The 23009-nt window shown below is 50.2% G+C and overlaps 1 protein-coding gene and 1 non-coding gene across 2 annotated transcripts; both read left to right on the top strand.

Moving 5' to 3' along the window:
* Nucleotides 1-3489: 3489 nt before the first annotated feature.
* On the top strand, nt 3490-3562 carry Trnaa-ggc (transfer RNA alanine (anticodon GGC)). The gene has a single exon. It is a non-coding gene; the product is annotated as a tRNA-Ala (tRNA).
* A 2268-nt stretch (nt 3563-5830) lies between these two features.
* Nucleotides 5831-12072, top strand: LOC144166158 (uncharacterized). Its single transcript, XM_077695762.1, has one exon. The coding sequence runs from the start codon at nt 6596-6598 to the stop codon at nt 11093-11095; it is 4500 nt and encodes a 1499-aa protein (XP_077551888.1). The 5' UTR covers nt 5831-6595; the 3' UTR covers nt 11096-12072.
* Nucleotides 12073-23009: the final 10937 nt, after the last annotated feature.

A 23009-nucleotide genomic window follows, 5' to 3' on the forward strand; every position in this document is an offset into this window, starting at 1 on the left:
AATAGCACGTAAAAGCAGAAAGTCAACCATATCCCTCCGCAACGTCGGGAAAGGTTTATTTCAGCCACAATTAGGAGAATGCAATGTTCCCTTATTCTAGAATAGCATTGATCCAAGCTTGTTAAGCTTAACAAAGTATATTATTTCACCATGCTCTACATGCAGTAGTATCAGTATATCTCCCAGTCCCAGCCTGTATCGCAGGTTGCTGTGAATGTCAGACTTTCCGCAGGTGATTCTTTAGCCCGATTACACCAGCGTACGAGGGCACGCTTTTTTGGCCTCTTGCAAGTTTTGTCACAGTATGGCACAAACACCAGGGACCATGTGCTATTCGGCCTCTGTATAAGCTGATAACCTCCACCAGTAATGGGAATATTAACTGAATTTTTGAGGCTTCCGCGAACTCTTACCTGAGAGAATACGTGAGGCGGTGGTTCATGTTATGAAGATCATTTACTCTTATCATGACTACTCCAAGCATTCGGTCTTAAACCAGCGTACCCCCGTGCAGTCCAAGGAAGCACGAAAAAAACGCTTTCTTTTCGTGATAAATCACAGATGTTCTGATATATATTCACAACGGTGTATATGTAAATATATAACAAAATATATAGTTTTAAATATATTTTTATATATAGGAATATAAGAAAAAAATTACAGCATCTTACCGTGGGGAACCATGATGAGGATGCAAAGCATCGCGGCGGTTCCGTGTGGTTCCATTGTGTTGCCGTTATGTTGAGTGATCTGGTTTGTTCTATCGCCGGAGGGAATTCCGCGTCCGTGTCCACACCATTGGCAAAGGCACGCAAGTGCTGTTGTATTACGGAGAGTAGGCGGTCGTTCTCGAGGCGCCGAAACTCATCCATTATGTTCTTGTCGATGTTCTCTGTGGTAGAATCGGTAGTCTCCGCCAGCCTTGGTGAGGTAAAGGTTGTTGACATTGGTGCACCGGCTGAGAGCAATGTACACGCCCTCCTCTTCGCACCTTTGTCTTCTCGTTCTTCTTCTTCTTCGGCGGTTCCCCTACGGGAAGATGACGACGGTGGTTGAACGCGAACCTATCTCGTGATGGATTCTTTGGTTGGCCAATCCATAGGGGCAACCTGCCACAATTAGCATCAGAGGCGCTGCGGACGGGGCTGGTTGAGCTGCAGGGTGCTTGGCGCTTCCCGCCACAGCTTTCCCACGGGAAATTCAGCACCCCCCTCTAAAGTTTTCAGTTCGTCGTTTCCATTGACGTTCAGCTTCGCGTGCCTTCGTTGTATCAGTAGCTTCTTGGCGTAGTTTGCATGAGTCAAGGACATAAGGCGCGTTCGTAGCACTTGCTTCTGTCCCGGATTTGTAGCGTAGTGGGAAGAGCACCGCGTACGGCCCGTTGCGGCCAGAGAGTCGTGGGATCGAAACCGGGTGCCGCTATTTCTTTTTTTATAGTGTAGTATCGCGGAGCTGTGGGTTTAAGGAGGAGAGTTGCGCATGCGCAGTGAGCGTGTGGACGGCGCCGCCATCAATGACGCAGGACCAGGTGAGCCTAAGAAATACTCCGCATTTAAAAAATCCATCAGTGTGGGTACCGTGACTGTTGTAAACCTTTCATGAAAGACTTCTCTATCAAGCGTCTTTGCTGGAACATCGGGCACAATCGTGACCGCTACTTTGCGGAAAGCTTGCTTATATATAATATATATATATATATATATATATATATATATATATATATATATATATATATATATATATATATATATATATATATATATATATATGTATATATATATATATATATATATATATATATATATATATATATATATATATATATATATATATATATAGCGAATCAGAATAGGAAATGAGGGACTCGTAGAAATAACACAGAAAATAAGGGTTGGCAGTCAAGAACACCTCGGAAAGCAAAGGGGAGGTTTTGTTAGCTCATTGAAACAGATAAAGAATTTGGAAAGAAAGAAAGAAAGCGAAGAAAAAATGCCCGCCAGGTGGGATCCGAACCCACGACCTCCAGAATACCGGTCTGGTGCGATAACCACTACGCTACCGGCGGGGCGATTTTCTCCCCCGCTTTCTGGGGTATTTATGTCGATGTAATTTTGTTCCTGTGCTTGGGGGTGGTAGCCAGCACCACTCTGACTTCTCGGGGTGAAGGGGACCCCGCCGGTAGCGTAGTGGTTATCGCACCAGACCGGTATTCTGGAGGTCGTGGGTTCGGATCCCACCTGGCGGGCATTTTTTCTTCGCTTTCTTTCTTTCTTTCCAAATTCTTTATCTGTTTCAATGAGCTAACAAAACCTCCCCTTTGCTTTCCGAGGTGTTCTTGACTGCCAACCCTTATTTTCTGTGTTATTTCTACGAGTCCCTCATTTCCTATTCTGATTCGCTACATGCATAGCGAGGGCCTCTGTTCTGGCAGTCTTGGTGCCCTAGGGAGCTTAAGAGGGTTCAACGCTGGTTGACCACTCTCGACATGTCGTACACACTCGAGTCACGGCGCGGGGATTAAATAGAAGGTCCCCTTCACCCCGAGAAGTCAGAGTGGTGCTGGCTACCACCCCCAAGCACAGGAACAAAATTACATCGACATAAATACCCCAGAAAGCGGGGGAGAAAATCGCCCCGCCGGTAGCGTAGTGGTTATCGCACCAGACCGGTATTCTGGAGGTCGTGGGTTCGGATCCCACCTGGCGGGCATTTTTTCTTCGCTTTCTTTCTTTCTTTCCAAAGTCTTTATCTGTTTCAATGAGCTAACAAAACCTCCCCTTTGCTTTCCGAGGTGTTCTTGACTGCCAACCCTTATTTTCTGTGTTATATATATATATATATATATATATATATATATATATATATATATATATATATATATTTATATATATATATATATATATATATATAGTCACGGCCCGGGGGTTAACAAGAAGGTCCCCTTTACCCCGAGTAGTCCGAGTGGCGCTGACAACCGCCACAAACCACGGGAAACATAAATACCCAGAAAGTGGAGGGGCAAAATAGCACCGCTGGTAGCGTAGTGGTTATAGCACCAGACCGGTATTGTGGAGGTCGTGGGTTCGGATCCAAACTGGGGGGCATTTTTTCTAGACTTTCATTCTTTCAAAATTTTTTATCTGTTTCAGTTCCCTGCCACATAGTCCCCTTTGATATCCGAGGTTTTCTTGACTGCCAACACGTATTTTATGTCTTATTTCACCGAGCTCCTCATTCCCCATTTTCTGATTCGCTGCATGCATAGCGAGTGCCTCTGTTCTGGCAGTGCTGGTGCCATAGGGAGCTTATGAGGGTTCAACGCTGGTCGACCACTCTCGACATGTCGTAGACACTCGAGTCACAGCCCAGGGGTTAAAAAGAATGTCCCCTTCACCCCAAGGAGTCCGTGTGGCCCTGGCACCCACCCCCAAGAGCAGGAAACAAAAATACCTAACATAAATACCAAGAATATGGAGGGGAAAAATAGCCCCGCCGGTAGCGTAGTGGTTATCGCACCAGACCGGCATTGTGGAGGTCGTGGGTTCGGATCCCACCTGGCGGGCATTTTTTCGAGACTTTCTTTCTTTCCAAATTCTTTATCTGTTTCAATTACCTACCACATAGTCCCATTTGATATCCGAGGTTTTCTTGACTGCCAACCCTTATCTCGGTCTTCTTTTCAACGAGCCCCTAATTTATTATTCTGATTCGCTACATGCATTGCAAGGGCCTCTGTTCTGGCAGTCTTGGTGCCATAGGGAGCTTAAGAGGGTTCAACAGAGGTCGATTCCTCTCAACATGTCGTAGACACTAAAGTCACGGCCCGGGGGTTACAAAGAAGGTCCCCTTCACCCCGAGTAGTCTGAGTGGCACTGGCCACCACCCCCAAGTGCAGACAACAAAAAATACTTCAATATAAATACCCAAGAAACTGATGGGAAAAAAGCCCCGCCGGTAGCGTAGTGGTCATCGCACCAGAGTGGTTTTGTGGAGGTCGTGGATTTGGATCCCACCCGGCGGAAATTTGTTCACCACTTTCTTTAGGACTGAAAAAAATTTTCAGCTGTTTCTGCGACCAACCACAACTTCCAACCCATATATATAAATAAGTATATATATATATATATATATATATATATATATATATATATATATATATATATATATATATATATATATATATATACATAAGTATATAAAAATATACATATATATATGTATATTTATATATATATACAGTTGAACACGGATATATCGAACAGTGCAAACATTCCCTTGGAAATCCCATGCAAAAGTATAGGGCTGTTGTTCGCGTGTATCGAACTCCTGATCACGGGCAAATTTGATATATTGAATTCCGCGCCGAAGGTTCCCCTGAAAATTTGCGTCCTCTGATGGGGTGGAGTTGATGATAATGTAGACTCATCGCAGGCGCTGCCTGGCTTGGTGAGACAGAGGCGGCATCCGCGGCATTATCGCTTCGATGGCCTTCAAGAGCTGTTTTCACGCTAGCACGAGGGGCAGCTCGATGATAGCTAGAATGCGGATAGTGGGTGGGGCGAAAGGACCTAAAGGAGCCAAAGACGTTGACCGGAGGCACTCTTTTTCTGTGATTGAGCTTTTTGGTGGCTCGTGGGGGGGGGGGACCGATGCGGCGTGGTATGTTTGTTTTTGTACAAGGCATTCATTTCGGAGCAACGAAGGCGGGAATTCGTAGGGTGCAGGCTGCTGAAAAGATGTTGGTTGAAAAGGCGTTCGGAATTCCTCGAAGTAGTTTTGAGGGCGATGCACCCATCAACGTTGACGTAAAGGCGAATGCAGCACAACCCGCTCCGGCTATTCCGGAGCGTGTCGGGTGCAAACCGACTTCGTTGCACGCCTCCATATGGGGGAGGTGTTCGCTTCGGATACTGAAGATAACGGCACTCAGTGCCTGACAACGTTCCCAACCGCCTACTGCAGCCGAGGTTACGTCAGCGTTATTCACGTCTGTTGTGGCACAGTGTACAGCGTTGATTTTCTCATTTCTGCGTGTTTGTAATCTTGAAGACAATTTGGCGAACTCTACGACGCAGAAGAAAAAACAAGCGAAGCTCAAAGCCATTTCAATAATAAATAAAGTGCGGTGGTCACCATGCTGCGGTTCGAATTTTCCGCGCTTTGACGGTCAAAGCCGTAAATTGCCGTTTTACACGACTTTAAAAAACTCTCACTCATGTGCGGAGTTGTCAGATAACCTTCAGAAAGGCCTATTTTATATATCGAATTATCGATATATCGAATTCTTTCAGGATCCCCTTGGAGTTCGATATATGCGTGTTCGACTGTATATATATGTTTGTGTGTGTATGTAATGTAGCAGGGGAAGGCATTGGTCCTAAAATTGGAATGTGTTTTGAGGGCAGCAAAAAAAGAGAGAACTGGAAAGGAGAAGAAATAAGAAACGATAACAAAAAGAGTCATACTCAGGTGATTCGAACAAGCGAAAGAAAATCAAATCAGAAAGAAAATTGCAGATTCAGGGTCCCGTGGCAAAAGGGGTGAGAGCAAGGTAAAAAAAATATACCCCCGTGCTTGCCTATGGCGTACATATGGAAATTTATATCTGTTATATGACATTTTGTTCCTCGACTAAAACATGTGACAGTACCATACTTGGTTTGCAGTTGTTGGTTTGAAAGGCCAGCGCTCACAAAAGGCAGTCAGACAGGGAATACAAACAGCATCAAAAAGGCAGGGGCAGACCGGTCATGAAAGAAAAGATAACACAAGACAGGTGTAGGAACATTACGCGACCCTTGTTACGAATGGGCCAGCGCCGCAGTACTTCCCCGCATCGCTCCTCGGCTGTGCGGCGAAGCCACTCGGGCGCCTTCGGAAACAGGCGCAATCATGTCGGCAACAAGTTGCGACAAAGCCTCGTCAGACGCTTCGCTCTCTGCGCATTCGGCGGCTGCCTGCACGGCTCGTCTCCACGCTCTTCAAGGACACAGAGGCAGGCCCCGGTGATCGCAACGGAGTCCTCCTCTCTCCCCTCTCTCGGACTCAACGTGCCCGAGGCTATGAACAGCTTACGAACTCTGGAAAGAGTGTAGTGCGTGTTCCAGCGTGTTGGCGTTTGACGGTTATCGCTTTTGGGTATAAATAGACCCCCGCAAGCGCTGTAAACCATTCCTGTTAGAGCAGCGAATCGATGTTGTCGCTCTGCTCGAGTCCTGTATTGTAACCTCGCCCGTCGGGGCATTGTTCTTTGGCTTCGGCTCACCTCTCGCTATGAAGTAAACAGTTACGTTGGCCTAGCAGCTCTGGACGTCTTCCCGGCTGCAGTCGGCCTTCACGGTCGCAACAACTGGTTGGCAGCGGTCGGATGGCAACTTCGTAACACCTGAGGCCAGCGGTGCGAGACCCAACACCACGGACGTCAAGGCGGCTTCGGACTTCGCAGAATTCACGGCGGTCAAGGGTGAGTGCGGGACTTTTCTTCACTGAGTTTTACCAGGCTGCTGAGGATAGCTGGTAGGGCGTGTTTTTGTCGCGTGGGTTATTCGCGCAAAACATTTTTGGAGCAGTGGGAAAGCAGTACTCTAGACCGGCCATGAATTTGAAAGCGTTGAAAAAACCGCAGTTGTTGGAGCTTGCAAAAGAGTTGCGCTTGGATGTTACGGACGCGCTGAGAAAGCCAGAGCTGATACAGGCTATACTCGCTGTCGGGGCTGACGATGACGAGCTGTCTGATTGCATTGAGACCATCAATGGCAGGGAGACCGCTAAACGTCAGGCCGCCGAGGCAGAGGCTAACCGTCAGGCTGCAGAGGCTGAGCGCCAGCGTGAGGAACGCGAGGATAGAAGGCGAGAACAGGAGCGACAGCATGAGCTGGAAATGAAGCGTCTAGACGTCCAGGCGTCTCGACCTAGGCGTGAGAGTGACAGCAGCGCGCCAAGCGTGCAGTCTGCGGCGACTGAGCGGCCTACGCTGCGAATGTGTGACCTAATGCGACCCTACAAGGTAGGAGAAGACATCGGTCTTTTTTTGGTCAACTTCGAGCGTACGTGTGAGAGGGCCCAGTTTAGCCGAGACTCATGGCCGCAAAAGCTGCTTACGCTTTTGCCAGGTGAGGCATCCGACGTGATGGCCCGCTTGCCAAAGGAGGAGGCGGAGGACTATGAGAAAGTCAAGTCTAGCCTCCTGCGTAAGTACAGGCTGTCAGCAGAGGCGTTTCGCCAGAAGTTCCGTGAAGCCGAGAAAGCCAGGGGCGAGTCGTACTCTGAGTTCGCCTACAAGCTGAGGGCAAACATGGAAGAGTGGCTCAAAGAGGCAAAGGCCTTCGGAGAGCACGACAAGGTAGTTGAGTGCTTCGGTCTTGAGCAGTTTTACCGCCGCCTACCTGAAAACCTGAGACTCTGGGTGCAAGATAGGCCAGGGGTAGATACTGTGGATAAGGCAGCTCAACTAGCCGACGAGTTCATCGCACGTCGAGGTGCGCAGGGGCCGAAAGACGGCCAAAAAGAGTTCAGGCCGAGGCCTGATAAGTTAGGGCCGAAAGGCAGAGCTCCCTACGAAAAGAGCGGAGCAAAAGTGACCGAATCCGCGAATAATGAAACGGGCTCGGAAAACGAAAAGAGCGCAAACGCAGAGGCACAGCGCCGAAAAAAGGCTTTCGAAGCGCGCAAGCAGTCCGCGTGCTACAATTGTGGCGAGACAGGGCATTTCGCAGTTAGTTGCAAAAAGGGCAAGCTTGTCTTTCACATAGTACACCAGGATGAGGAGAGCAGACAACTTTTAGAGCCCTACGTACGCGAGCTTGCAGTTAACGGCAAACCGTGCCGAGTGCTTCGCGATTCCGCAGCAACAATGGACGTGGTCCACCCGTCCTACGTCGAACCGCACCAATTCACGGGCGATTGCGCGTGGATAAAGCAGGCCGTAGAAGCGCAAAGCGTGTGTCTTCCGATCGCCAGGATAACCATCGATGGTCCCTTCGGAAAGCTCGAAACCGAGGCCGCTGTCTCTCCCAGCCTTCCGGCACAGTATCCGTATCTTTTCTCGAACAGGTCCGATCAGCTGCTGCGCGAAAGGGGACTCGTTTTCGGGGAAGGGATAGTGTTCGCGCTGACGCGCTCGAAGGCTCGCGAACTCGGAGCAAGGGCGGCGGTTGAAAGCAGGAACGATTCGCGAAGAGAGGAGGTGGGGAAGCTTGCTGCGACTAGCGCCGACGTTGCTTCCGAACGCGGCCAGTCGGCCTCCTTGCAGGTTCAGATCGCGGGTGTCGAGCAGCAGCAGCAGCCCGCCGAAACAGATGATTCTCTGGCAGAGCTTTTTGTAGCACCTACGTCGGAAAGTTTAGAGCGGTTGCTGCACGTCGGTAGTACGGCACTGAGCGCGGAGCAAAGAAAAGATCACACGCTGGAAAAGTTACTGGATAATGTAACTGAAGGGGTTGCGAAAAAGAACGTAAGGTTCCAGGCGAGGGAGGAGATACTTTACCGCAAGTATCGAGACCGGAGAGGGGTGGAGTATGACCAATTAGTTGTCCCGCAGGTCTATCGTCAGGATTTGTTGCGTCTCGCACACGGCAACTCGTGGTCAGGGCACCTAGGCATACGAAAAACAAAAGACCGCCTATTGCAGGAGTACTACTGGCCAGGATGCTTTCGCGACGTCGAAAACTTTGTGCGCACTTGCGATGTGTGCCAGAGAGTGGGCAAGCCAGGAGACAAAACCAAAGCGCCCATGAAACTTGTGCCGGTTATCACGGAGCCTTTTCGCCGTCTCGTGATCGACACGGTTGGCCCACTGCCCGTGACGACCTCTGGCTACCGTCACATCTTGACAGTGCTCTGTCCTGCTACTAAGTTCCCCGAGGCCGTGCCCTTGAAGGAGTTGAGCTCAGTGGAAATTGTGAACGCCCTACTGTCAGTGTTCGCCAGGGTTGGCTTCCCGGCGGAAATACAGTCAGACCAGGGTACAGTTTTTACGAGCGCACTAACGACGACGTTTCTCGAGAAGTGCGGAGTAAAACTCATTCATAGTTCCGTGTACCATCCTCAGTCGAACTCTGTCGAGAAGCTTCACTCAGTAATGAAGCGCGTTCTTAGAGCCATGTGCTACGAACGAAAGACTGACTGGGAGCTGTGTTTGCCGGCCGCTATGTTTGCTTTGAGAACGGCTCCTCACGAGACGACCGGGTTCACGCCAGCGGAACTTGTTTACGGGCGCTCGTTACGTTCCCCCCTCCGCATCCTCCGGGAATCGTGGGAAGGTAGGGGCGAAGACCCGATGGTTGTAGAATACGTACTCTCGCTGATGGACCGCTTGCATAGGGCACAGCAGCTAGCGGGCACCGCAATGAGCACAGCCCAGAAAAAGTCAAAACCCTACTACGACAAGGGAGCCAGGGCACGTCAGTTTGAGGTGGGAGACCAGGTAATGATTTTGCGGCCGTCTCAACGCCACAAACTAGAAGTTCAGTGGGAGGGCCCGGCAAAGATCCTTCAAAAATTGTCTGAAACTAACTACGTTGTGAGCGTACCTGGAAAGCGCAAGCTCCAACAAGTATACCACAGCAACCTACTAAAGCCCTACAGGCAGCGGGAAGCGGTGGTGCAGATGCTAGTTAACATACCCGAGGAGATTCCCCCCGAGATTCCGGAATTGGGTCCGCTTACCCATGACGGCACGAGTAGACTCGTTAACGACCTAGTAACGAAGGCGGAGCTGGAGCCTGACCAAAAACGTGAGTTGGAGGCACTGTTAGAAGAGTTCTCGGACCGGTTTTCGGATAAGCCCGGCAGAACTTCCCTCTTAACGCATGACATCGAGCTTACGTCTTCCCAGCCCGTGCGTTCAAAGGCGTATCGAGTGTCGCCGCGACAGCGCGAAATTCTGGAAACTGAAATCCAGAAAATGTTGGCTCTGGATGTGATAGAGGCTTGCGAGAGCGACTATACTTCACCCCTGATACTGGTTGAAGTTCCTGGCAAGGATCCGCGACCATGTGTAGACTATAGGAAGTTAAACCTTATCACCAGAGACCAAACCTACCCGATACCGAACATAGAGGAACGTATCGAGAAAGTAAGCAGCGCTTGCTTCATTTCCACTTTTGACTTAGTGCGGGGATACTGGCAGGTTCCGCTGACGAAGGAAGCTAGCCGTTACGCGGCGTTTATTTCACCCATGGGGACCTTCCGACCAAAGGTTTTGAGTTTTGGGCTGAAAAACGCGCCATACTGTTTTTCAAGTCTCATGGACAAAGTGTTACGGGGGTTCGACGACTTTGCGTTGCCCTATTTAGACGACGTGGCTATCTATTCCGCCTCGTGGCCGGAGCATCTGGAACACCTGCGCTCCGTGCTTTTACGTTTGCGTGAAGCTGGCTTAACGATCAAGGCACGTAAATGTCAAATGGCCCGCGCGGAAGTCACTTACCTTGGTCACGTTATAGGTAGGGGTCATCGCCGACCTTCTGAAGTTAAGGTAGCGGCAATCCGAGACTTCCCGCAGCCCCGAACCAAGACAGACATTAGGTCGTTCTTGGGAATCGCAGGTTACTATCAGAGGTACATTCCGAGGTACTCTGAGCTGGCTAGCCCTCTAACCGACGCGCTTCGTAAAAACGAGCCGCTAACAGTCGCGTGGGACGAAACAAAAGAGCAGGCGGTCGCCGGCCTCAAAAATGCTCTAACTAGCCACCCTGTACTGAACTCGCCAGACTACACAAAGCCCTTCGTGGTCCAGTGTGATGCTAGTGACCGTGGGATGGGCGTAGTTTTGTGTCAGAAAGCTGACGACAATGAGGAGCACCCAGTATTGTACGCAAGTCGTAAGCTGACGATTCGTGAAGAAGCGTACAGCGCCTCCGAAAAGGAGTGTGCGTGTCTCGTCTGGGCGGTGCAAAAACTGGCCTGCTACCTCGCCGGCTCGAAGTTTATAGTAGAGACCGACCACTGCCCTCTCACGTGGCTGCACACGATGTCCTCAAAGAACGGTCGCCTCCTACGCTGGAGTCTGGCTCTGCAGCAGTATACGTTTGAAGTGCGGTACAAAAAGGGGAAGCTGAATGGCAATGCTGATGGCTTAAGTCGGAGTCCTTAAGGCAAGAAATGGCCTGTAGACGCCTGACTTTCTCAATTTCATTGTTTTTCCTGGAACAGGTTTCGCCCTTTACGATTACATTTCTTTTTGTGTATGGGACATTTCCAATCACGTGAAATGTCAACTTTCAGGTTTGTTCACGTGTCTAAAGTACTGCTGGGCAAAATTATAACTAGAGTAGTTAGTTATTCGCGTACTTTTCGCAACTAAAAGCCTGGTAGATCTTCAGTGTTGATTTGTCTTCGCACTTGCCGGCGATGCGGTTGTGTCTTCCTGTGTTGTTCTGTTGCTTGCCTGACCAAGCCAGAGACGTTCTTGGGCAGCCACTACTCGTCCAGTGACCCGCCCGGTGAAGCTCCAGCACGGTGTCATACAGCCAAGGCCTGGAGTCGAGCGTCTGCCGAATACTTCACTTCGACAGCATCCCTCCGGACAACGGTTGCAAACCCTTATCCATCGGGATCTCGGACCCCCGGCGGAGAAGCTGTTACGAATGGGCCAGCGCCGCAGTACTTCCCCGCATCGCTCCTCGGCTGTGCGGCGAAGCCACTCGGGCGCCTTCGGAAACAGGCGCAATCATGTCGGCAACAAGTTGCGACAAAGCCTCGTCAGACGCTTCGCTCTCTGCGCATTCGGCGGCTGCCTGCACGGCTCGTCTCCACGCTCTTCAAGGACACAGAGGCAGGCCCCGGTGATCGCAACGGAGTCCTCCTCTCTCCCCTCTCTCGGACTCAACGTGCCCGAGGCTATGAACAGCTTACGAACTCTGGAAAGAGTGTAGTGCGTGTTCCAGCGTGTTGGCGTTTGACGGTTATCGCTTTTGGGTATAAATAGACCCCCGCAAGCGCTGTAAACCATTCCTGTTAGAGCAGCGAATCGATGTTGTCGCTCTGCTCGAGTCCTGTATTGTAACCTCGCCCGTCGGGGCATTGTTCTTTGGCTTCGGCTCACCTCTCGCTATGAAGTAAACAGTTACGTTGGCCTAGCAGCTCTGGACGTCTTCCCGGCTGCAGTCGGCCTTCACGGTCGCAACACCCTGTATATACATATGTAGTCAGCACAGGACAGCCTCCAGGAACCCCGGAGCCGTCAGCAATGAATTATAGCAAACAGGAATACAAAGCATGAATGGGAGAAGAAAGCAATGCACACGCTTGGTAATGAAAAAGCTTACAAGGTGAGACTATCAAAGGTAACAATGGTTCCGCAGCCTTCTACCCAGTACATAATTACGAGACTTGCTAGTCAGATTTCGTTTAGTTAAGTCACTGTGCTAGGGAACGCGGTGCTCGCAGGCAAATAAAACCAACTTCTGGGAGTCGCCAACGGAAGGGAGAAGATTATCAAGGGAAATAAAGAACTGTTATAACAGTATGAGTACAAATCAAGAATTCCAATATATAAATAGGAAGGAGGGAGGAGAAGGAGAATGCGAAAACCAACAATAACATCGTAGGAAAAAATACATCAGTTTCACATAACTTTCATTGATGCCAAAAGATGCTTACAAAACCAGCAGACAAGATAGGACTCTCCAAACTCACGATCACGATGCCTTTTGAAACGAGATTCCACAATTGTGGCCTTCTGCTGAACCGAACCTCGAATCTAGTTTCAAAAGGCATCACGATCGCGACGCTCCAGAGTCCCAGCTTATCTACGAGCTTAAACCGGCGTCATTTGGCATCAAATAAAATACCGGGAAACTGATGTGTCTTTCCTCCGAATAAATTGACGGTTTGCGCCATCGCCTCCCCCTCTCTTCCTATTTATACGCTGAAATTCTGGTGGATTTGTCAGGATAGTGTTATGCCAATTCTGCATTTCCCTCAATAATCTTGCACCATGAGTTCGCGACACTCAGTAAAGGATTTTATTTTTGTGCTAGCACCTCGTTCCTCAGCGAAGTGTCTTCACTGAACCAAATTTGGCCAGCAAGTCTGGATATGATGTTCAAGGCAGAATGCTGCGGCCCCATTCGGACCATTATTACTGTTACGGGATTGCTACGGACCATCTGAAGGTAATATGGACACCGAAGGAGTGGCCCCATCACGGAGCACCACTTGCGGTGGATGGTTGTTTGACGATGAAAGTGTGAACGATCTCCCTCTCTGGCTGCACATACTTGAGGCTGTGGCTACTACGTTCTCAACCATGTTACATTTGTAATTATCTGAAATATAAGATTTTACCCATAACCCCTTTTGGTGGACGAGCCGGGTAGCGGTCCATCACCACGGATCTCCAAAGGGGCATCACATCGGCTCAACCGTGATGACTGAAACACATCTGATGCTGGGGGCAGCGCCACAACCTCTTTCTTAGTCATGGCACAGCAGCGCTGGTCTGGAAAATTCTGCGGTTCCAGTGACACCGGTGTTGAAGATTGGATCAAGTTTTACGAAGGAGTAAGTGGCCAGAATAGCTGGGACCCAACTACCATACTTGCAAATGTTGTTTTCTGTCTGAACAAGCACTACTCGCACGGTATGAAACAAACGAAGCAAAAAATTTCTACTTGGAAAAGCCACCGCATTGAACAAGACAACAGCCGCCGCATCACGACCCAAATGACACAGCTTTCAAATAACGCGGTGACTCCTACCAGCGAAACGGCATTTTTGTCATTACCTACACCAATGTTCACGTGCAGCTTGGATACAGGGACTTATGCGGATGCGGTGACCTAGATTGTTTCCCGCAAACTTGAATCTATAGCAACTGCGCCGGTTCCATTGCGCACGACAAACAGCAACCTTCCAACCATTTGGCTTAGTCAAGCGGTTGCTCGGGATGATTTTGTACACAAGCAATTTCATTCGTTTCCTTCAGCGAGTCACATACCGCTACAAAAACCACCTCCGTGAGCAGTTTCCCCAAGCTACTTTGTTTTATAACAGTATCGCGTTCTAGCTGAGTGGGAAACACATGAAGACCGGACCATCTGCTACAACTGCAGACGTGTGAGACATTTTGTTCGCTAACGTCAGCGCCCCTGGTTCCAGTTTCCCCGTGACACTGTTTCCCCAGACCGCTTCGGCAGTACGTCCGCCACTTTTCATCTCAAAATCAGGAGCAACCAGATGACTACGCCGGCACTCTGGCGTAGCGATTGGACCGCTCGCCCTCACCGCACCGACGTCAGTCTTGTTAGGCGCAGTCTCAGAGACCATCATCTCCGACCACCTCCAACCACTTCTCGCCGGAAAACTAATAAATCCAGTCTCCCGGAGTGAAGCTGCATTCTCTACTTGGCCCACCAATCATCTTTTGACAATGTCTACTAGAGATGATTTCTAGAAACTGAAGTTGGTGGCATTCCTGTTCGTGTACGCATTTACACTGGAACGACAATATCGGTGATAAGATGAAATCTACGCTCTCGCCTTTATTAAGTCGTCACGCCTGCGCTATCTCATGTCCGACAAGCTGATGGTGTAACACCAAAAATAGCTGGAATGTGTACTACTCGTGTTGCGATTGCTGTCAGTACGGTACCTGTTACGTTTGCCATACCAGAAAACTGTGCACATGACGTGATCCCAGCACTTCACTTCTTAGCGGACCATTGAGCTCTCATCGACTGTTCCACAGGTTTCCTTAGTGTAGAGCTACCTAGTGTGCCCGTAGCGGATAACACTGAACCTGCCCGGTTGTGTTCCACAACGCAAACCCGTCTCGTGGCTCAGGCCAATACCTAAATTTATGTGGCGGCCCGTTGCCCTCTTGCTGTGAGTGAGTACGTTTTTTCTCCAACGACTGACGTACTGCTGACACAAAACGTTACGCGGCATCACACAGCCACCTCCATTACTGACAGCACACTGTCTCTGCCTATACTATACTTTCGTTTTCATGCACAGGTATTACCGAACGGATTCTCGCTTCCATCATTTTCCCCTTAACGACTACGAAATCTCGACGTAAACCACCACTACCCCTGACTGGGTACATTCATACAGCTGCCCCAGCGTCCACAAACAAGGTTATGCCGATGCTGAGCCCCGACAATTCACAAGAGACAGTGCAATATATTCGCCACCTGCTAGTATCTCACTCCGACATTTCTGACTTCCACGTCCATCATTTGGGATGAATGAGAGCAGTAAAGCATCGTATCGACACTAGTTACTCTAGTCCTATTCACCGACCACCTTATTGCATGTCGCATGCCGAGCGCGCCGTCATGCAACCCGAAGCTATAAAATGTTGACAAAGTACTTCACTGAACCGTGCTGAGTCTGTGGGCCTCACAAGTGATGCTTGCAAAGGATAAAGGAGGGTTTTGGCACTTTTGCGTTGACTACCGCCACCAAACCAAAATCATGAAGGCTGTATACCCACTTCCCGGCTTCGATGATGCCCTTGACGGTCTACATAAGGCCCAAAACGTTTTTTCTCTTTACCTCCGTTGGAGTATTTGCAAATTTCTGTAGATGACCTGGACGAAAAAAACGCTTATGTCACCCCTGAAGGCCTGTACCTGCAAAAGCTAATGCCTTTCGGTTTATACAAAGCTCCTATAACATTTAAAGCTAATGCCTTTCGGTTTACACAAAGCACCTGTAACATTTTAGAGCATGATGTACTCTCTTCTACGACGATTCAAACAGTGCGCTTGCTTGTGCTACCTGGACGACGTCAAAGTCTTTTCGCCTTCATTTCCTTCCCAATTTACGTGCATTTCCGATATGCTCGAACTCTTGTGCCAAACAGGCCTTCGGTTAAACTCTGCCAAGTGCCACATATATATTCTCCCGCATCTTGTTGACGCACAAGGTATTCATCCTGACCCTAAAAAAGTGAAAGCCGTGACGCAGTTTTTTGTGCCACGCCCTTCGGCCGACATTCGAAGCTTTGTTGACCTTGCTTCGTACATTCCTCGGTTAATAAAAGGCTTTGGTAACGTCTCCAAACCTCTCACTGATCTACTGTAGCAAGATGTCACAATTTTATAGGCACGTGAGCGAGCTGAGGTATTCGTTACAATATTATCCCGGATGGTATCTGCCCCTGTGTTAGCCTTATTCGACATCTCCGTTCCCACGGGAGTTTGCACTGACGTAAGTGGGCAGGGCGATGCAGACATTATCAGCCACATACAAGCCGGATGCGACCCCGCCTTTGCATACTCCAGTCGCCTTCTTTCTATATCTGAACGTAATTACTAGATCACTGAAAGAGAATACCTTGCTCTAGTTTGGGTTGTGGATAAGTTTCGTCTAATCTTGTATGGCAGCAACTTTCTCGGTAATTCTCACCACCATGCTCTGTGCTGCTTGCCTTCCCTCAAAGACCCCTTGGAACAGCTGGGTCGCTGGGCTTTGCGGCTTCAGGAGTACTCCTATACTGTCATCTACAGGAAGCCATCCGGGCACAAGTCGAGTAGATGCTTAGCGACGACATTACACAGCATCGAAAAGCCCCTCGGCTGCTCCGGTCATACTCGTAAAGAAAAAGGATGGCAGATTCAGGTACTGCGTTGACTACCAGCGACTGAACAAAATCACAAGAAAGGGCTTTTACCCCTTGCCACAAATCGGCAACCGCCTCGACGGCCTCTGCCCGCGAAGTACTTCTCATTGATGGATCTGCAGACACGCTTCTGCCAAATTGAAGTGGATGAAATGGATCGGGAGAACACTGCATTCATATCCCCGGACGGCGTATACAAGTTCAAGGGGATGCCGTTTGGACTATGCAAAGAGCCAGCAACGTTTGAGAGTAATGCACACTGTGCTAGCTGCCCCTAAGTTGCCACATCTGGCTCGTATACCTCTACGACGTTGTGGTATTCGCCCGGACTTACGACAACACCTTGCAAGGTTGGAGTCTGTACTAGAGGCCACCCGTACATCGGGGTTAACGCTTAAGCCTAAAATGTGCCGCTTCACGTACGAGGAACTCACGCTTTGGGCCATGTGGTGATCGCCGCAGAAGTCTTGCATGACCCTGCGAAGTCTTCGTCCGTAGCCAACTTCCCAAGCGTGCGAAGACTTCTCGGGTTGTGCGCATACTACCGGCACTTCGTCGCAAACTTCGTACGCAAAGCAGAGCCACTCCCTCCCTTGACGAAATATAGCCCCCTCTCCGCTGGTAAAATTCCAGTGCGGAAGCATATTGCGATCTCCAACAACGCCAGCGAAGCCCGCCCATGCTGGCTCATTTTCACGAAAACGCCTAAACGGAAACGCACACGGACGGCAGTAATATAGGCCTGGGTGCCATCCTCGCCCAAAAACACAGCGGTCGCGAAAAGATAATCGCCTATGCCAGCCGTCGTCTGTCAAGGGAGTAGAAAAACTACTTTGCCACAAAGAAAGTGTGCCTGGCAATTATATGGGCCATTTCAAAATTTCCCCCCTACGTGTATGGTAGACCGTTCAAGGTTGTGACAGACCACCATGCACTATGTTGGCTCGCCAACGTTAAATAACCCTCTGGCCGTCTTGGGCTATGGAGCTTGTGCCTACAAGTATTCGACGTAACAATCATCTACAACGTCCTTCCCTTGTCGTTGTTGTGCCGTCCACAGCCCCACTGCGCATGCTCGGCTTGCTGAACGCACGGATGATAGCTTACCCTTTTATGGCTCCTGGAGCGACAGTGTTAACGGTATCTTCCTCGGCCGGCACGAGACAAGCACGCTTCGTCTTTAAAGGCTTTTGAAGCCACAGTGTTGCCGGTGTCTTCCTGGGCCGGCACGAGACGAGCACGCTTCACGCGCCTTCGAAGTTTCATCGTCGTCGGCAGCGTCGTACGTCGGCGAGTGTCGGCGCGCCGTGATTACAAGCAGCCCACAACCATCCGGGGAACGTGCATCGACCTCATCTTCAGCAACTTTAGGGTTCATCTATGACTTGGATTTCACGGACCATATGGCGGTTAAAATCAAAGCAGAAAAGCCAACCACAGCTCGACCTAACCTACATTGAACATGATGATGATAATGATTAAATAAAAACTCATACCACGTACAACGTCTCTCTCTCTCTCTTGTACCTCTCCCCTGTAACACCCCCGCAGCCCCTCCAATAAAATTACACCATCTTCCTGTAGGGGAACACTGAGTAGTATGCGAAGCCGCCATGGGGTCAACGCAATTTCGAATTTCGTAGTTCAGGTAAGTGAAAAGTGTGGTAGTTACTATAACGTGAAGAGAGAACGACACCCGCGTCTTAGTGCATGGAATCTCAACGAACACTGCTTTATTTTCTTCTTCTGCTCGCTCGCTCGCTGGCCTCGCGCGTCTCCCCGCGTCCACCTCCTCTTCCTCTTCCCCTGCTGCCCGAGAGGTGTGCCGGTTCCCGCCAGGGAGATTCAACATATTCCCGCCCCCGCGCTGGGTGCATCGGCTTCCAACAGGTAAAGCCGCAGGACGGCACGCCGGATTTCCTAACCGGCTGGAAGCCGCAGTCGGAAATACCTGCTTGTTCCGTCTCTTCCCGGCAATGCCTCAATGATGCGCCCGATTTTCCACATAAAAGCGTTGTCCTGCACGATGGCAACGTCGCTAACTCGGAGCCGGGAGGGAACAGCTGTTAGAGTATAATGAGCAGAGCGAAGAAGCAGCAAGTACTCTTTTCTCCATCGCTTCCATAGCTGGCTGACAAATTGACCTCGTTTGTTGAGTCGTCTTCTGAGGTCGTTGGCCGTGATGCTCTGCATGAGATTATCAGTTGTCGACGGCAGACATACAAGACGTTTCTCGACAAGGAAATGCGATGGAGTTGTAGCGCCAGGGACGGAATCGGCGTCCAGGAGGCGGCGGCGACTGCGGTGGCTGCTGCAGCCGCTGCGAGTGCGCAGTAACGTACCCGTCGCCGTCATCATGGGCCCCAGATACACGGCGTCGCGTCGCGCGCCACGCGTAAAACCGGGGTTGAAAGCGGCGCCGGTGGGCCGCGTAGGGGCTTCCCTGCACGGGTTCGCCGTCAGGCCTGGTAACGTTGGCCGCTTCGCGGCCCTTCTCGCCGACGACCACGTCGAACTCCACCGTTTCTCCATCGCCGACGCTGCGCATGATCTTCTGCGGGTTGTTGCGCGTGATGGCAGTATGGTGCACAAAGATGTCCTCGTGGGTGTCGTTGCGGTTGATGAAGCCGTAGCCATTCTTGACGTTGAACCACTTCACGGTGCCCAGCACGCGCTCGGCCAGCACGGGCTTCTTCTTTCCGGGATCACCCATCGCGGGGGTCTTGGCGCTGACGTTGGAATCGGGTCGCCCGCGCCGAGCTCTTTTAGAGTATGTTCCCTGGATGACCCAACCAAAAACTGTCTCCATGGCGCACATGCTGTCCGTTAAACGTTCGATACGTCCTGTGACCCGCTTCCAGTAATTTTCAGAGCCCACTAAGACGCTAATAGTGGGACTCTGATCCTTGCAATCTTGAGGCTCGTCAGCGATGACCAAGTTTCGGCTACGGAGTATGGAAACTAGAGCAGGTTCCATAGGTGAACTTCTTACAGTGCATACCTCCGGAACCTCCAAAGCATGGAGGGCTACTTTTTTCGACTCAAAACGACCAGTCAGCGTGACGTTCAATTTCCGGCAGCTGTACCGCCGCGAACGCTGAGAGTCACCGAACGTGAATACCGTAAGGTCCTCAACGCCGGTAGATGGAAGCTCTAGCTTGTTCGCCAAGTCGCTGCGCACAAACGTTCGGTGGCTGTCGGTGTCAAAAAGAAGGCGGACCAGGACACGGTTAGCAGTGCCACATGCCCATACCGTAGCCGTTTGTAGCAAGACCGACGACGTGAAATCGTTACTAGCAGATGTAGTCGTCACCGGGTCTTCTTGTGGAGTCGCCATTTGCCGATTCATGGTCCCAAAAGGTGCTGGTGGTACAGGGACCCCTGAGTTAGGCCGCGTCCACACGTTGCAAAGAACCGACAAATGGCGTCGCGCACAATGGCAACACCAAAGCCACGTGGGAAGGCGGCAGCTGCGTGCGAAGTGTCCTGGCTTGCCGCATCTAAAACAACAACGCTTCCTTCCAAGTCTTCGTCGCTTCTCTTCTCCCGACAACTTAGCTTGGCAATTCTCGGTTCCGTGATGTGGTGCTTCGAAGAGTGGACATGATCGCGGCTCTGACAACGATGAGCCGGTAGCCAAAGCCAGGGCGGACGGAAGCTCACGTAAGACGTTATCGCGCGCTTGCCGCTCCACCGATGTCGCGTTCAAAGTGGCTCTTTTCTGCGTCACCTTGCTTTCCTCCATGCTCTCCACCTGAATCTGCAGGAACCGCAGTACTCGTTTGACCTCGTCGCCTCGTGACCTTGGGGTGGTGGAGTTATCGGCTGCAGCCTCCTTCATGCGTTGCCTGTATAGCACTGCCAGATCCTCAGGCAGTGCGCGCATGAGAACGCGATGGAGGATTAGTGCGTACTCCGATGCAGGAACTCCCAGGCTCTCGAGGCAAGTTCTCCTAAACAGGATCTGTTCATATAGGTCACGAAGCCGCGAGACAGGCGCCGAGCTTTCGATGGGGGCAATGGCGAGGAGGCTATCAATGTGGTCATACACGAGAACATCCGTTCGGCCAAAACGATCTGTCAGCACCTTGGTCGCGACCTCGTAATTGCTTTCGGTCAGGCGTATCCACTATACTGCCCTCTTGGCGTCGCCGCTCAGGTACGTCTTCAAATACTTAAAGTTTTCTATATTAGGGAGTTCCGGATGGCTGTGAATAGTCGCCTGGAAGTGCTCCCAAAAACCTTGCCACTCACGAAGCACGCCGGAGAAGACAGGAATCTGAAACTTCGTCAAGGCAACCCACTGAGTAGAACAGCGGAAGCTGCCGTGAGCCGCGGCTTCCTGTCAAGTTCGCCGTTAATGCCAACAGAAATGCCACGTGATTGGTCGCTCGGTGGGAACACTCCTGGCTGGCCGACGTCTGTAGGTGTGACACTCTTGGTCTTCAGCATGAACCGAAACTTGGTGATCGCGTGGCGAATTTTGTCGTGGTACTCTAATGCACCTGCTATCTCGTCGTCGTACTCCTGATGGTCAAGAAGTTCATCAATCTTCGCGTCCAGCTCGCTCAAGACGGCATCCTTTTCCTCGAGGTCTTCGATTGCTGCTTGTAAGTCTGAGGCGTCCGAATCGGTATATTGTAGGAGCTCATTGGCCGAAGCCAAAAGACGTGTAGCGGCACCACGAAAAACACCCCGTCGACGGCGCAACTTCTCCATGGTCAGCGCAGACGGATGTCGGTCTTCTCCCGGGTTCTCGGCACCAGAAATCATATAACGTGAAGAGAGAAAGACATCCGCGTCTTAGTGCATGGAATCTCAACGAACACTGCTTTATTTTCTACTGCTCGCTCGCTCGCCTCGCGCATCTCCCCGCGTCCACTTTCTCTTCCTCTTCCTCTGCTGCCCGAGAGGTGTGCCGGTTCCCGCCAGGCAGATTCAACAGTTACCATGGAAACCAAACGGCAAATATAACGTTGGCTACGTACCTCTACCTCACGGAAACAACGAACTGAAACTAGTGTGCACTTGAATCGACCCCATGGTTGCTTCTCCTACTACTCAGGGTTCCCCTACGGGAAGATGGTGTAATTTGTTTTGTTCGGACTATTGGTTTATGTGAGCATCGGTTTCATGCACTCTTAGAGAGGGGCAAGTGCCGCGAACCATTCAATGTTTGTTTATTTCTGTTTTGCTTTACCGCATGGCTGCGCTGGTCTTTGTTATCTGTGTAGCGAAGGAATCGCGTGTTCCATTCTTTCTTTATATGCCGCATGTGTATTTCTTCTGATAGGGAGAGTGTTCCGAAGTAACTTAAACAGCCTAGAATAATCTTGTTGATCTACAGTGAGGTGGATGTTATTCGACGGTTCGAGAAACACCTGCGCCCAAAGATAAATTCCCGCGGAGGCGAGGCCGTGGCATTCCATTAAACGACGCTCGTTTCCACACGTCACTTTGTTGAGTGCTGCCTCGCCGACTGTATATTCTTTGAGTTGTTAGGGGAGCAGAAATTCTCTCCAATATACCTGTTTTTCTTGATACAACTGCGCCGCATTTGTCTTCGTGACAATATGCATCAGGAATAGACATACCCCTCACTGATACACTAGGGCTCTTAAGGTCGGGTGAGCCGGTGCGAGTGTTACTGTGACCTATACGTAATGTGTATGTTGCGTGAGTCTATGGTGCATTGCCCGAAGTGTGGTTTTATTACATGCACTTTGTTGGCAGTCTGTTTGCTCCACTCTGCTGGCCGTGTTTTATGTAGTTGTTGCCTGATGTGTCGCTTGAGGTCTTTGTAAGCTAGTGTTGTTATATTGACCGCGTTTGGGAGCGCAACGCTGGCGGCAATTTCTACTGCAAGCTCATTTCCGCCGATGCAAGAGGGTCCTGTCACCCAACACCCAGTCACCTGAAGGTTTGAAGAATTGTGTCACATAATTACTTGAAAACAAATATAATCATGTGGTATCTTCGAATATTTTCTGGATGAAAATGTATGTACGACGTTAAGCGAATCTATTTAAATAATGAACAAAAAATAGGGCCCTTGCACTCTGTGAAGAAGGATGACCTGCAAAGCTGCACGCAGTCAGAGCTGTGCACGAAATAAAACACGTTTGCTGTAATCTGCGAAAAGCATACTTTCTAGAAAATTAGCTGAATGATCCTTTGAAGGATCCAAGCTTTGTTCTCGCATTCAAACATAGAGCTGCTGTGTCCCTCTCGCATTGTAATCACCTTATTCTTTGCAAAATACACAAACCTAATCCGCTCTACCACTAAGGAGTCCCGAAAGTACCATTGGGCCGCGTAAAGTCCAGTGTAAGTTTCATACCACCACGACGTATATGTAGTCCATCAGTACGGGCATGAAATCAATAGATGCGCGTTCCCACCCAACTCCTTCCTCCCACTATTCTCCACTACAAAC

The sequence above is a fragment of the Haemaphysalis longicornis genome, unplaced genomic scaffold (assembly GCF_048455015.1).
Source record: "Haemaphysalis longicornis isolate Haplotype H1 unplaced genomic scaffold, Haemaphysalis longicornis Haplotype H1 scaffold_16, whole genome shotgun sequence".
Classification (NCBI taxonomy): domain Eukaryota; kingdom Metazoa; phylum Arthropoda; class Arachnida; order Ixodida; family Ixodidae; genus Haemaphysalis; species Haemaphysalis longicornis.